Source organism: Triticum urartu, chromosome 1, assembly GCF_003073215.2.
Source record: "Triticum urartu cultivar G1812 chromosome 1, Tu2.1, whole genome shotgun sequence".
Taxonomy (NCBI): Eukaryota; Viridiplantae; Streptophyta; class Magnoliopsida; order Poales; family Poaceae; genus Triticum; species Triticum urartu.
This window is the reverse complement of record NC_053022.1, coordinates 5,157,723-5,171,274: the sequence shown is the minus strand read 5'-3', so window position 1 is coordinate 5,171,274 and position 13,552 is coordinate 5,157,723. Positions and strand designations below refer to the sequence as shown.

General features: G+C 46.1%; 2 protein-coding genes across 2 annotated transcripts; both read left to right on the top strand.

Moving 5' to 3' along the window:
- The first annotated feature begins 4,377 nt into the window (after positions 1-4,377).
- On the top strand, positions 4,378-9,009 carry LOC125541519 (disease resistance protein PIK6-NP-like). The gene is made up of 2 exons (XM_048704914.1): positions 4,378-5,544; positions 7,689-9,009. The coding sequence occupies exon 1, from the start codon at positions 4,609-4,611 to the stop codon at positions 5,239-5,241; it is 633 nt and encodes a 210-aa protein (XP_048560871.1). The 5' UTR covers positions 4,378-4,608; the 3' UTR covers positions 5,242-5,544; positions 7,689-9,009.
- Positions 9,010-10,300: 1,291 nt separating this feature from the next.
- Positions 10,301-12,346, top strand: LOC125541512 (disease resistance protein Pik-2-like). The gene has a single exon (XM_048704904.1). The coding sequence runs from the start codon at positions 10,676-10,678 to the stop codon at positions 12,095-12,097; it is 1,422 nt and encodes a 473-aa protein (XP_048560861.1). The 5' UTR covers positions 10,301-10,675; the 3' UTR covers positions 12,098-12,346.
- Positions 12,347-13,552: the final 1,206 nt, after the last annotated feature.

The window sequence follows — 13,552 nt, the reverse complement described above, 5'->3', positions numbered from 1 at the left end:
AGTGGGCCCGGTGATACCTCTCCGTCATACGGAGTGACAAATCCCAGTCTTGATCCATGTCACCCAACAGACACTTTCGGAGATACCCGTAGTCTACCTTTATAGTCACCCAGTTACTTGTGACGTTTGGTATACCCAAAGCACTCCTACGGTATCCGGGAGTTACACGATCTCATGGTCTAAGGAAAAGATACTTTGACATTGGAAAACTCTAGCAAACGAACTATACGATCTTGTGCTATGTTTAGGATTGGGTCTTGTCCATCACATCATTCTCCTAATGATGTGATCTCATTATCAATGACATCCAATGTCCATAGTCAGGAAACCATGACTATCTGTTGATCAACGAGCTAGTCAACTAGAGGCTTACTAGGGACATGTTGGTGTCTGTTATTCACACATGTATTACGATTTCCGGATAATACAATTATAGCATGAATAAAGACAATTATCATGAACAAGGAAATATAATAATAATGCTTTTATTATTGCCTCTAGGGCATATTTCCAACAGAACTCACATGCAAAATTTCAGGCCATTTTGAAGATGTCACCAAATTGACCTACTTCTCCGTAGACCGTTCTGGTAGGAGAAAAGGCCCTGTCCGAAAACGAGGTATTTTTCGACATTCTTTAAATGAATATGATGCATGACAAGTTTCATGGCTTTTTGCCATTATAAATTTGAAACAAGTAAAACACTGACCAGACAAAAATATTACAAAACTTTATGTATTAATAAAACAAACTTTGCGTAAAGTGCTAAACTATCAAAAATAAGATACATAATAATGATGTGATCTGAGTTTACAATGCACTAGCAGCACTACCGTAGCTACCCGGACAGTGTAACACTATCCGGGCAGCTGCGGCAGAGCTGCCCGGGAAGTGCAAAGTCAAATCACATTATTACTATCTTTCTTATCTGCTAGGGTGCATGAATCCGCCTATATAAGCCGGTCTGGGCGTCCTTCGGCGGGCGAGGTGGGACTAAACAAAACCATCCATCGTATCAACCCCCCCCACCCTGCGCCCTCGACCGCTCGCAGGCACGCCTTCCAGCGGCCCACTAGGCCTACTGAAATCGGCCCACCTTGCCAGTCAACGCGCAGCGCCGCGAGAGGCCATTCGCACGTGCGCCTTACAGCGGCCCACAGAAATTGGCCCAACTAGGCGGTCCACACGCAGCGTCGTGACAGGCGAGCTCTACCTTTAGTCCCACCTCGCCTGCCGGAGCTCGCCTGCACCAGCTTAAATAGCGCGCCCCGTCCTACACCGACGTGATCCGAAGAAATAGTCCGCCTACTTTCTCTCTACGCCGCCTGGTTGGGCCGGTGGGCCTTGCGGGGACTTACTAAGCCTCGCTCGGCTCCGGGGCGGCGTTTTTTTAAATCTTCGAACTTGTTTTGCGAATATTATGTCAATTTTTTATTGTTTGGTTTTATATTTACTTTTCTAGTTTTCATAGGTTTTTTTAGTTCAAGTTTAATTCTTTTCTAATTTTTTATTTTTTAAATACAACTCTTTTTAAAACTAAAAATAACAGTATCGATTCAAACACTTGATTCTTCAACAACATTTAAAAACCATCCATTCAAACACTCGATATTTCATTATAGTTTTCATAGATATTTTACATAGTACTAGAAATAATACTTAACTAAAAAACATTACGAAAATAATTAAATATTACTAAACGGCATTTTGAAAGTAACCCTAAACTACTCGTCCTCCACGTTGCCGAAGTCTGCCTCGTCATAGAGCCCGTCGCCGTTGTCGCTGTCGTCGCTGCTGCTGCTGTCGTCGAGGGGCACCACGGGCATGGCCGGCGCAGCCATCGAGTCCTCGAGCGCGGCGTGATACCTGGGAAAGTCCTCCGGGTCCTCCGGGTGGACGGCGCCCGGGGCGACCTGAATGTACTCCTGAACGAGCGGCGGCGGCTGCGGCATGTTCTCTGACTCCCGGAGCGCCGTCATGTAGCCCGGCATGTTGTCCGGGTCGCCGGCCTCCGCCGCCAGCCGCCTGTACTCCGCCACCAATGCCGTCTCTGGATACTGCTGCGGCTCGGGCGGAGGGGCGCGGCTGGACCCGGCGCCGTCCCTGCCCGCGGTACGGCTGGACCCGGTGTCGTTCCTGCCCGCCGTACGGCGATCGCCGGGGCCGAGGCGGACAGCGCCGCGGTCACCGCCTGGGCCTCCGCGGGTCGCGCGCGGGTGCATGGCGCCGAAGTCGACGCGGGCGCGGGTCGAGCGCGCCTCGCCGCGGCGGTACAGCTCAAAGCCGTACCCCGGCGGAGCTGGCACGGCGCCAGCGACCGCCTGCGTGTGGTACGGCGCGACCACCTCCTCGAAGGTGCGCCCATCCCAGAGCTGATGCCGCCGTGCGCGGTTGTGCTTCGTGGGCGGGCGCGGGCCGGCGTAGGCGTGGAGGCGGCGCAGGTGATCATCGGCGAGGCGGTCCGCCCAGCCGGGGTTGTAGGGGGCGTACTGGGGGTCAGTGAGCTCCTCCGGCGACAGGCGAGCCCTGTACAGGCCGACGGCGCGGGCGAAGAGGTGGGTGCCGACCTCGGGCACCGGCGCCACAGGAACGCCGTGGACGCTCAGGCGGCACCTTGCCGGCAGGCGCACGTCGAGCGCAGCGGGGATGACGAAGTGGGCGAGCTCCTCCGCCTCCTCAAGCGTCAAGTTGGGGCGTGCCATCGCCGGCGAGAGGAAAAGGTACGACGCGCAAGGAGGGAAGGGCGCAAGAGGGCGACGCCGGCGACAGGGGGAGAAGGCGAGGCGAGGGTGGTGTGCGAGCCGACGGAGGGCGCGAGGTGCTCTTTATAGGGCGTAGTGGTGGGTGGGTGGGGTGCCGGCGATCAATGCCGGGGGGCAGCCGAGCGGGCGGTCAAGGGGCGCAGAATGGCAGGCGGCGGCGTGTGAATCGGCGCCGGCGATTAATGCCTGGTACGCGAGGGGGCAGCTTGCGCGGGCGGTCAAGCGGTGGCGTGCGCAGGCGCGCGGTAGGCAGTGGCGTGTGAATCCGTGCCGCCCACGGACCGACGCCGGCAACGGGACGTCTCACTGCGCCGGCGTTAATGGATTCGCCTAATCCGCGCCGAATTAATGGATTAGGGTTTAGTACGTGTGGGCCCGCCTTCCTCCTCACGCGGCGTACACCGCCCACGTACGGGCGTACAGCAGGCCGTACGGACACGCGCCTCGCTACGCCGCAGTACACCACGGTACGCCTCCCCCATCTAAATTTCCCATCCTATCCCTACTCCCTTATTCTCACGAAAGAGTATCTTTTAATCTGGACCGTTGATGTGTCCAAGAGGGTTGTACTGAAGAAGAAGTGCTCTGCGAGTTGTTTTTATTGTGCTGCCTATTTGTTTTCTGCTCCTACTGGTTGGGTTCCCGATAGACCGATCGATCTTGGAGTCGGAGCCCCTTTCTCAATCAGCCCGCCGTTCCTCTTCCTCTCTTCCCGCAGCAGAGCAGCCCATGGACTCGGCGACGGCGTGCTGTCTGGAGCGCCACCACGGCGTCGGCGACGGCGACGGCGACAGCGGGCCCAGGTCGCCGCCGCCGTCCTTACGGAGGGAGGACCTGCCGACGGTAACGAACCTCCGTCCCATCTGGTCTTACTGTTAATCTCCTAATTAAATTAGTCTCTGCTTAAGCTTGCCACTGTGAACTACCCTCAGGATTCAACCACTGCATGTGTAGACGGTGATTTTTTATGTGATATCTATCCACCACGGATCTGAAGCTCTAGGAGCAAAAAGTTTGGACTGGAGTTGGAGCTCTTGGATCCATGGACCATGGGATGTGGGCTTCAGTTATTACTATTAACTAATTATCCTGCACCTCCTCTTCTTTATTCAGGTGAGCGTCGATGCTTAAGCTGTTTTCTACATGAGCATGACATAAATTGTTCAAGTTGTTTTCTTTTTTGATTGACGGGGTTTACGGCGGAATTATCGCTGGATTGAACCGCAAAGCAAATTAAGATTACAATCTCTCAGAGAGATGGAACAACACAGTGCTTGTTTTGTTTTGTTTTGTTTTTGTTAAAGGGCTTGTTGAACAAAACCTTACATCCACGTACTTAAATAATAAGAGAGATATATGGAGATTACGTATCCAGCTCTGTGTACACATGATACGCAAAGCAAAGCTACCATGGAACATGATTCTGTGTACACATGGTACGCAAAGCAAAGCTACTAGACCCCTGGCAAAGCAAAGCAAAAAAGCAGACTTGGGTCGGGAGTAGTGGGTAGTACTTGTCTTGTATAGCAATCAATGAATCGACACTTTACTGGATGAAGATCATATGGAATCAAAGTAATGCAGACATTTGCTGTCATGCACCAGCTCTCCCCTCTATAAGAGCATCTCCGGCGCACAACACTAGCAATCGCTTGGTAGAACCTTTAAAACAGATCGAGTAGAGGAGTTGAGTGAGCTGAACCACGCGCAATGGGGGATCTTGTTCTGGGGGTGGCCAAGACGGTGGTGGAAGGGACGCTGCTCGGCCAAGTCGGCGATCGATGATGAGGCAAAGCTCAAGCAGAGCGTGCAACGCGACCTGGTTTTCATCAGCATCGAGTTCCAGATGATGCAGTGCTTCCTCAACACCACCGACGAGGAGCGCGCCAAGAACGCCGTGGTGAAGGCCTGGGTGAGGCAGATCCGGGACCTGGCTTACGATGTGGAAGACTGCATCGAGTTTGTTGTCCACCTAGACAACAAGCCGGCCTGGTGGTGGCGTGTGGTGCCGTCCTGCATGGCGCCGCCGCTGCCCCTGGACCAGGCCGTCAACAACATAACGGAGCTCAAGGCGAGGGTCCAGGATGTGAGCCAGCGAAACATGCGCTACAATCTCGTCAATGACTCTGGGTCCAAGCCATTTGTTGCACAGCCGCATCCACCGCATCCACCGATCACTGGCGCGGCTAAGTTCGACATGCTTGCCCAGGCCAAGGATGCGGCCAAGAAGCAGCATGTTTTATGGAACCTCGCCGACCTGGTCAATCGTCAAGACCGTGCCCTTGAAGTGATCTCTTTGTGGGGAACCGGCGGTGATCTTGGGATGACATCCATCGTTAGGAAGGCCTATGTCGACCCTGAGATCCGCCGAAACTTCACATGCCGTGCTTGGGTAAAGATCATGCATCCTTTTAATCCTGACGAGTTCATCCAGAGCTTCTTGGCCCAGTTGCACGCGAGGTCACGCCAAGAGCAATGACCAATACTTGGTGTCGATGTTCTCAAGAGGATGAAGATGGAGGCAGTGCCAGAACATGACCTCGCTGACGAGTTCATGAGGCAAGTCTGTGAGCATAGGTATCTCGTTGTCCTGGAGGGCCTGTCCAGCATGGCTGTCTGGGACGCCGCCAGGGCATACCTGCCAGACACTAACAGTGGGAGCCGGATCATCGTGTCCACGCAGCACTTTGAAATCGCAAGCTTGTGCACCGGCCATCCGTACCAGATATCCGAGATCAGGCAGTTCTCACCAGATCACTCTGTTTGTATATTATTCAAGGAGGTAAGATTGGTAATCCAATTATTTCGGCCAGTTTTTACTCAAACAATGGCGCTCTTGCATGATTTGTTCCATCTATTTTTTTAATTTATTTGTCATTCCAATGTTTACAAAATACGTAGGTTATGATTTAAATAATCCCTGCTAGTATTAACCCCTGGTATGTAAACCAGCGAATTGAAAATATCTTTGATGTTAATATATTTTTCTTATTTGGAACGTAAGGAAACAGTAGAAGAACAAAGTAGTGGGAGAAATTGCAGATTATATGCCAAAGGTGCAATTTTGGTAGTGTGCTGATCAGTTTTCCTTGTCTTCTTTTAAAAAGAACCCTCTAGGGACAAAAGGCATCGGGATCTTATCGTGTCCCTCTGATTTTGCAAATTGGCTATCTTATCATATGTAGAGCCATCTCCGATTCATTCTTCTGTTGGATGTCATACTTCTTTTGCTTGCTTTCATAATATGTTTAGGACAGATATGGAATCTAAACCAGAGATAATACCCGCTTCCCCCCTTTGGTTTGTTTAACTCTAGTGTTTACTTTTCTTTGTTTTTGTTTGGCGCTGGGTTTGTACATTAGCCTTCTTGGTTCTTCTTCTTAATGAAAATGGCATGCTTTCCAGAAGTATTTGAGAAAAAAATAACACCTTCGGTTGTCTTCCATGATCCATGGGCTACTCCAATCCAAGCTTAGTTCCATTTATGTTTTTTTAGTTTTCTAGTCCTTCTGCGGTTTTTTCTTTTTTGCTTGTAAATATCAGTGATTGACAAAAATGACACTTATTAAAAAGGAGGTACAAATTTAACTTCTTTGACTGAACACATCCAATTATGCCTGTTATGCAACCATCTTTATCAGATTAGTTTGTGCTCCAATTTTTTTTCTTGCTTACACGAGACAATGGCAGTATATATATTGCTTCCTTTTTAGACGGCTGGTTAGTGTAGGAGCAAGTGCCTATCACACATATGTGTACATATATAAATATATCGTTGTTTGAAATATATTTAGGATATCATGTTGACAGACATGACTGTTTTAAAGGGAACCACGAAAGAATTCTTGTTTTGTGGTTCTTTATAGAGCTACATGTGGTACCATCGCATGGTAGAACCTCTAACGAAGAAGAAAGGTACAGAAAGTTTGTAACATTGACATGACATTCACTTATTATCCTAAAAAGTATATATTACTATCTAGTGATAGCATATAGGAATCTGTCTCATAGCAGACGAGAAGATAGGATTATATATCAGCACATGGCAGCATGACAACTTGGCAAGGAGTGGTCAGAGAATTCTCTGGGACTGCTGTAGCATATGTCAATGAGAAGTAAAAAATAGGTTTAGGTTGTATTTGGCATTGCAGTGAATTATGGTAAATCACATATTCCCATTTATCATGCCTTTGTTTTCCAGAAACGATAATGATGAGTTTATCAGTGAGAACATGGGACAGCAGTGCCGAATTGCATTCCTACAGTTTACATTGTGATGAGTATAACTTACTCGCACTCTTCTATGCATGCTGGGTTTGAAAAAATGGAATGCGGTTCTGTCATATATTGTTTCCTACTTTCAGGGTTCTCAACTTGATGGAGATAAATACAATGATGAAGTGGGCCACTGGGCGAATTTTCATCCTTTTGAGTCTGAAGCAGCCCAAATCCTTGATATATTGAAACAGGTAGACTCTGAAATCAGGGGTAATAAAAAAATTTCTTTGGCAGTTCAAGTGATGTCCGTGTCGGGGATTCCTGGTGATGGAAAATCAGCTCTAGTCAGCCGTATCTACCATGACCAGATGTTGCCCAAGTACATTCACAGATGGGGAAAATATGCATGGGTTGACATAACCCATCCATTCTCTTTGCATGACTTCTGTCGCAGATTACTTTGGGATTTATGTTCAATAACTAATGAAGCTGAGGAAATGGATAATTGTGATTTGTTGTCGAAGCACTCATCAGTCGAAGTGGTGTGCTGTCATATTCTCCGTCAGCATCGATGTCTCTTTGTTATCAATGGTTTGGAGTCCATGGAACAGTGGGACTCGATAAATACTGCCTTGGAACTTGGAGCAGCTAAAGGCAGTACTACCATTGTAGTTACAGATGAAGCAAGCCTTGCCATACATTGTGCAGATAACGATAGCTTGGTGTGCAATTTGAAAACTTCAGAACATGATGTAGCCCGTCGCCTTTTCAGAGGCCAGGTATGTTTTGGAAGCATATGCGTCCGCAAGATTTCTTATTTAATTTATACTAGTATAGTGACCCCTGCAAATACAAAGGCATCATCTCTAATGTGTTCAAAATGTCTGAGGAATAAATTTATGGTTTTATTAATATTCATATAGTTCGATTTTGCTTTGTTTTGTAGATACCGTAAAAGTAATGCCAAATGAGATGTCACATGTACGGTTAACATATTTAAACATTTTTAGTCGAATGATGATTATGTCATTTCGAAAAACACTATATATATATTACTTCCTTCGGTGTATGTGGTTAGATCCTTACACGTAAGTACATAGATCCATCAGTCAAAATATTTCAGATGATGCGGATAAACATGGCCCCTATTAGGGAAACCCATATCGTGCTTTTTAATACAAAATAGATAAGTTTAGAGAAAGTAGAGTGTTCACAGTAAAGCTATGGAGTTAATTAGTTCCTCATGATACCCTCTGCCCAAGACTATGTGGTCCTACATGAGAGGGCATCCGACGGGTCCTCTCAACTACGTCTTGTAAATACATTCCACTCTTCCATTATGCTGTGGAGTACCAATTTTAGTGTGTTTAGTAGTGTGGGCATCTCGGTAAAATGTCTCAAACTCTCTTTAGCAGAACAATTTGCCATTGCTCGGCTAAAAAGACCAAATGTCACATCATTGGACTCTAGGAAATAATCAAAGACCTTCATGCTTAAATCATCTACAAAGGTAAGAAATATTATCTCCTCCAAGAGATGTTATCAGTGTCTCGCCCCACTAGCTAGTTTGTCTAGGATGGCCATCGTTGTGCACAGACTTGAACCTTAGATGTGTCTACTTGTCAAAAAGACAATGCTCATAGAAGTGCAAACTGCCTATCCTCTAAATACGTAATAGAACACGGCAACTCAATTATGTTATACTTCATTTCGACAAGTGTCACAAAGTAGGCACGGTGTCATCATCCTTCTGGGACAAGAAGTCAGTAAAGCTGATATAGAAAGCAAGGTACCATGCAATACATGCAAATCATTTGTATTTGGAGCCAGTGAATGCCTTCATCACCCACAAGGATCCTCTAAAATGGAGGTTCTCTGGTTGTGGAGAATTAGGGGCCGTTTGGATGGCACCTAAGCCAGTCACGCCAAAACCTGGCGAGCCAAATAATTGGCAATGGAATTTGCCACCGCCGATTCGTCCTTGCATTGGAGTGGAACCTGAACCGCTAACCGAAATATTGGCGTCGGATAGAAGTTTGGCCGTCCAACCAAACAGGTGCCTGGCCGTTTGGTCAACGCCAATATTTTGGTAAGGCGGGGGTTGGTTGCCATCCAAACGGCCCCTTAGGCTCTCCTAGTGCTTCACCTTGGCGTCACGTCTTCCCATGCCACATCACATTTTTGTCACATACTCCTAGTGCTTGACCTTGGCGTGGTGTCTTCCCATACCACGTCAGATTTTTTGTCAACATATCACATATATAATGAGATGATAACCTCTCTTCTCCAAGAAGCCATCTCTACATGGAATTTATGCCATTAATATAATGTTCGCAAACACTTGCAAAATGTTTGCTTATTTTATAAAAATATTTCTAACATTTTGAAAAATATTTAATATGTGTTCAAAAATGTTCATTGTGTATTCCAAAAATGTTCCATGTGCATTTTACAAATGTTCAACATGTATTCAGATAAATGTTCATTGTGTATTTTAAATTGGTCATTGTGTTCTGAAAAATGTTCAACCTGTATACGAAAAATGTTCATCGTGTATTTTAAGAAAGTCAACATGTATTTGAAAAAAAACAATGAATAGGAATTGTTTTTGTAAAAATGAATAGAAAAGAGGAAAAAACTACGAACCAGTAAAGGAAAACATAGGAAAAAACCGGCAGGGGGGGGGGGGGGGGGTTTCCAAAAAACGGACAGAAGGACCCCAAAATTGCTAGCGCCAGTGTAGTCTTCCACTTATTGGGCGGTGAAGCGCTACATAATCGCTAGAGGCGAGAACTTGTTCGGTAAGTGAGCCATAGTCTTTGCGGTGATTGACAAGGAACATGGGATGAGGGTAGGAGGGAATAAACCGAGAGGAAAATGGGATGAGGGTAGTGAGATCGATTTAAAAAGAACAGAAGTCGATCAGAGTATGAGTTGTGTGTGCCATGAAAAAGAAAACTCTAGGCTTGAAAATATGCAGCGTGTGTGCCATGTGTGTAGACTAACTTATTCTACGTTCCTCTTTTTTCTAAAAATAAATTTACTAACTTATTCTACAGCCCCAACGTGTCTCCACTGCGTCACAGTTGATTGTAACCTGTAGTACATTTATATTAATCTACTCTAAATATAAACCTTTTTAAAGATTCCAATATGGACTACATACGGAGCAAAATAAGCGAATCTACAATCTAAAATATGTCTATACATCCAAATGTAGTCCGTATTGAAATCTCCAAAAAAGCTTATATCTAGGAAGGGAAGGAGTAAACTAAATGTGTCAGGATCATGTTGTTCTACATGTACTACATACTTCCTCCGTAAACAAATAATAGTGATCTAAAAGGTCTTATATTTGTTTACAGAGGGAGTAGTAAAATGCATCGTTTCCTCAAATCTACTAGTAGTAAGTGGATGAAGGATGGAGTGACATTTGTGGTGACTTAAAAAAAAGGCAAAACCAGTACTCCAAAAATGATTAAAAATACCTTTTAGGAGCATCAACAATTTTATTTTACCCGGAGCAATACTAATATAATGTTTTTCCCCATGAAACTTTGCACGTAGGTGAAGCATTCAACAATGTTTTGTTGAAAAAAATAGATTTTTTAAATTTATTTACTTCCAGAGACACTGTTAATGCTATTGCGGAGCAAAACGGGGAAAAATCCTTTGGAAAGCTCATCGATCTAAGTATGATCCAGCTTCAATCAGTGACAACCAATGTGCCATCCATGAGCCTGACTTCGTGCAGTGTCAATGGTTTTTTCCGAGAGTACATTGTCTCACAGCCAATGGAAGATAACATGGTCTTTGCACTGGAGGAGCATTGCAGCCAAAACTCGCAGTACACAGGAAGGCACCTTGTCATCAGAAGCAGCTGGGATAGAGATAGATATGTGTTTGACAGCATCGACTTCTCGCGACTACGGTCTTTGACAGTGTTTGGGGAGTGGAAGTCATTCTTCATCTCTGAAAAGATGAAGGTTCTTCGGGTGCTAGATCTGGAAGACACCTCAGAAGTAACAAACGACGACCTCGAGAAGATTGTGAAGCTACTGTCTCGCCTCAAGTTCCTCTCTCTGCGAGGAATCACGAGTTTGTCCCGTTTGCCCGATTCACTGGGCAATCTGAAGCAGCTCGAGACTCTGGATGTGAGACACACCTCTGTGGCCATGCTGCCATCAACCATCATCAACCTGCAAAAGCTACAGTATATTCGTGCCGGCACCACTGCAGCACGAGGAGACGAGGAGCCATCAGCACAAGAAAGAAGTACTGAAGGGTCCTCCGGGTTACCCAATAAGTTTCGCCGACCCCGGTTCATCAGCTCTCATCCCGGTGTTAAGCTACCCAGAGGGATAGGGAAACTGATGGCTTTGCACACGCTAGGTGTTATCGATGTTGGCACCAAGGGGGGCCATGCCATCCTGAAAGAACTCAAGAATCTTACCCAGGTGCGCAAGCTCGGGGTGTCAGGAGTCAACCACGACAACGTCCAGGATTTCTATTCTGCCATCATGGCTCAGGGCCATTTGCAGTCTTTGTCAGTGCGCCTCGACGAGGATATCCAGGATTTCTTCTCTTGTCTGGATGACATCCCTGAGGAGTCACTAAAGAAAAACCTAACAAGCTTTAAGCTGTACGGTCATGTATCTAAGTTGCCAGCCTGGACCAGTCAGTTAAGAAATTACATTAAGTTGGATCTTGAGATGACAGTATTAATGCTGGAGGAGGTGATAGATTCCCTCGGAGATATAACATTTCTACGAAGATTACGTCTTTGTGTCAAGCCAAGTCAAGATGTTGAGCTCAATATTTGTTTCAGGAACCAATTAGGTCGGGAGTTTTTGGTCCTTGAGTTCATCGAAATTGATTGCAGCTCCAGGTTACAGCTAGCTTTTGAAGAAGGGGCAATGCGCTATCTTCATCTGCTGAAGGTTCACTGCGCTGGTGGATCGCAGATTTCTGGGCTAGCACATCTAGAGGAACTCAAGGAAGTCCAGATTATAGGTTTCTGTGACGTGGCGCTCAAGCAAGACCTGGAGCGACAACTTGAAGAACATCCAACTAAACCCAAGCCCGTTTTGATGATGGAGGAAGTATCTTCTTGCTGAAGTCGTTCGCCGCATCGCAGGGATCCGCATGTCCGGTATTCTGATCGATTCATTTCCGTTCTGTATGTCCATGGCGGATTGAATGGCCTGCGTGCCACTCGGCTCCGAGACACTTGTGTATGTACGTTCATCTGCGCGGCTGACTGTTTGCTTCCCATTTCTTTCTTTCTTTTAAGATGTGTGTCTAAAAGAAACCATGTTGATGCTCAGCAAGTTGTACTGTTGTTGCACTCTGATGTGTATGTATGAACTTTACATCTCCAGGGATAAACATCTCCTGTTTATGCATCATCTCTGTTAGTTTTTTACATTTCTCACGTTAGATCTTGCAGATCACAATTTGCATGATGGGGAGTACACAGACCCAATTCAAGAGCTTTTGCATTGTTACTGATTATTGATGGAAGAATGGGACTTGATAAGAGCAGCCGTTGTTATTATTATATTTGTTATTATTTTACAGCAGATAAGAGATTTATATTATGAAAAAAAAATCTCTCGACACTATCAACACCTCCCCACCAAAGGACACTTATAAGATTCTTAAAAAATTTCTTCAAATGTTGAAAACACTTCATCGAGTAAGATTGGATCACACATGAATTTTATCAACACCTCTCTTCTAGTGCTATTAAGCAATTTTTGAGTCCAACTATTGATCAACCAGTTTCTTGGTCTTTGCTTTAATGTGCCCAAATATTTCTCCGCCAACCAGCCTCAATGCCGATTCCTACATGTGCTGATGACTTCCAATGCCGATTGATCCACCTCCCCACAAACACAAGCTAAATCATGACTGCTCTTAAAAGGGACCATTCTACTCCGTCATACGCATCTGCTCTACTTCACCACTGTTAGCTACCCATCTCTATCATAAGCAGCATCTCCATCGATTTCCACCTCCGGTTCCTCCGTAGAGAGTCCCACTGAGCATAAGCTGCTGCTGCTCCAACACCAAAAAAACATGATGAGGATTCCACTGAGCTGTAGCCTGTAGGCGTGTCTTCCGCCACTGCAGAGATCAAGGAACACACAGTTTATTCGATCATCACCCCTTGCTGCCTTCCTATTTCTCTTCTCCGCCAGGACAACGAACAGCATCAGCATGGACCACGATGAGACTGCGGAACCTTTCTCCGACAACGACCACCACCAACCGGGGCCAATGGATGATCGCCTGTCCATCCAAGAGCTCACCGACGGTTTCTCCGACGAGCGCAGCCTCGGCGCCGGTGCCCACAGCAAAGTTTACATGGTAACGTACGTTCCACTGATTGATTGATTAAACAAATGACTGCACATATATGTATGTGTGTACGTATAGTATACTGAATCTAACTACTACTTGATGATGCCATTTACTACTAATAGTTCTAGATGAAGCAACTAAGGATAAATAAAGTATCCTTTCAACTGGCTACCACATCCATCCAGGACAGAAACAACTTACTAAGC

Coding starts and splice junctions, on each gene's coding strand:
- LOC125541519 (XM_048704914.1), top strand. CDS start 4,609: ATGATGCAGTGCTTCCTCAACACCACCGACGAGGAGCGCGCCAAGAAC.
- LOC125541512 (XM_048704904.1), top strand. CDS start 10,676: ATGATCCAGCTTCAATCAGTGACAACCAATGTGCCATCCATGAGCCTG.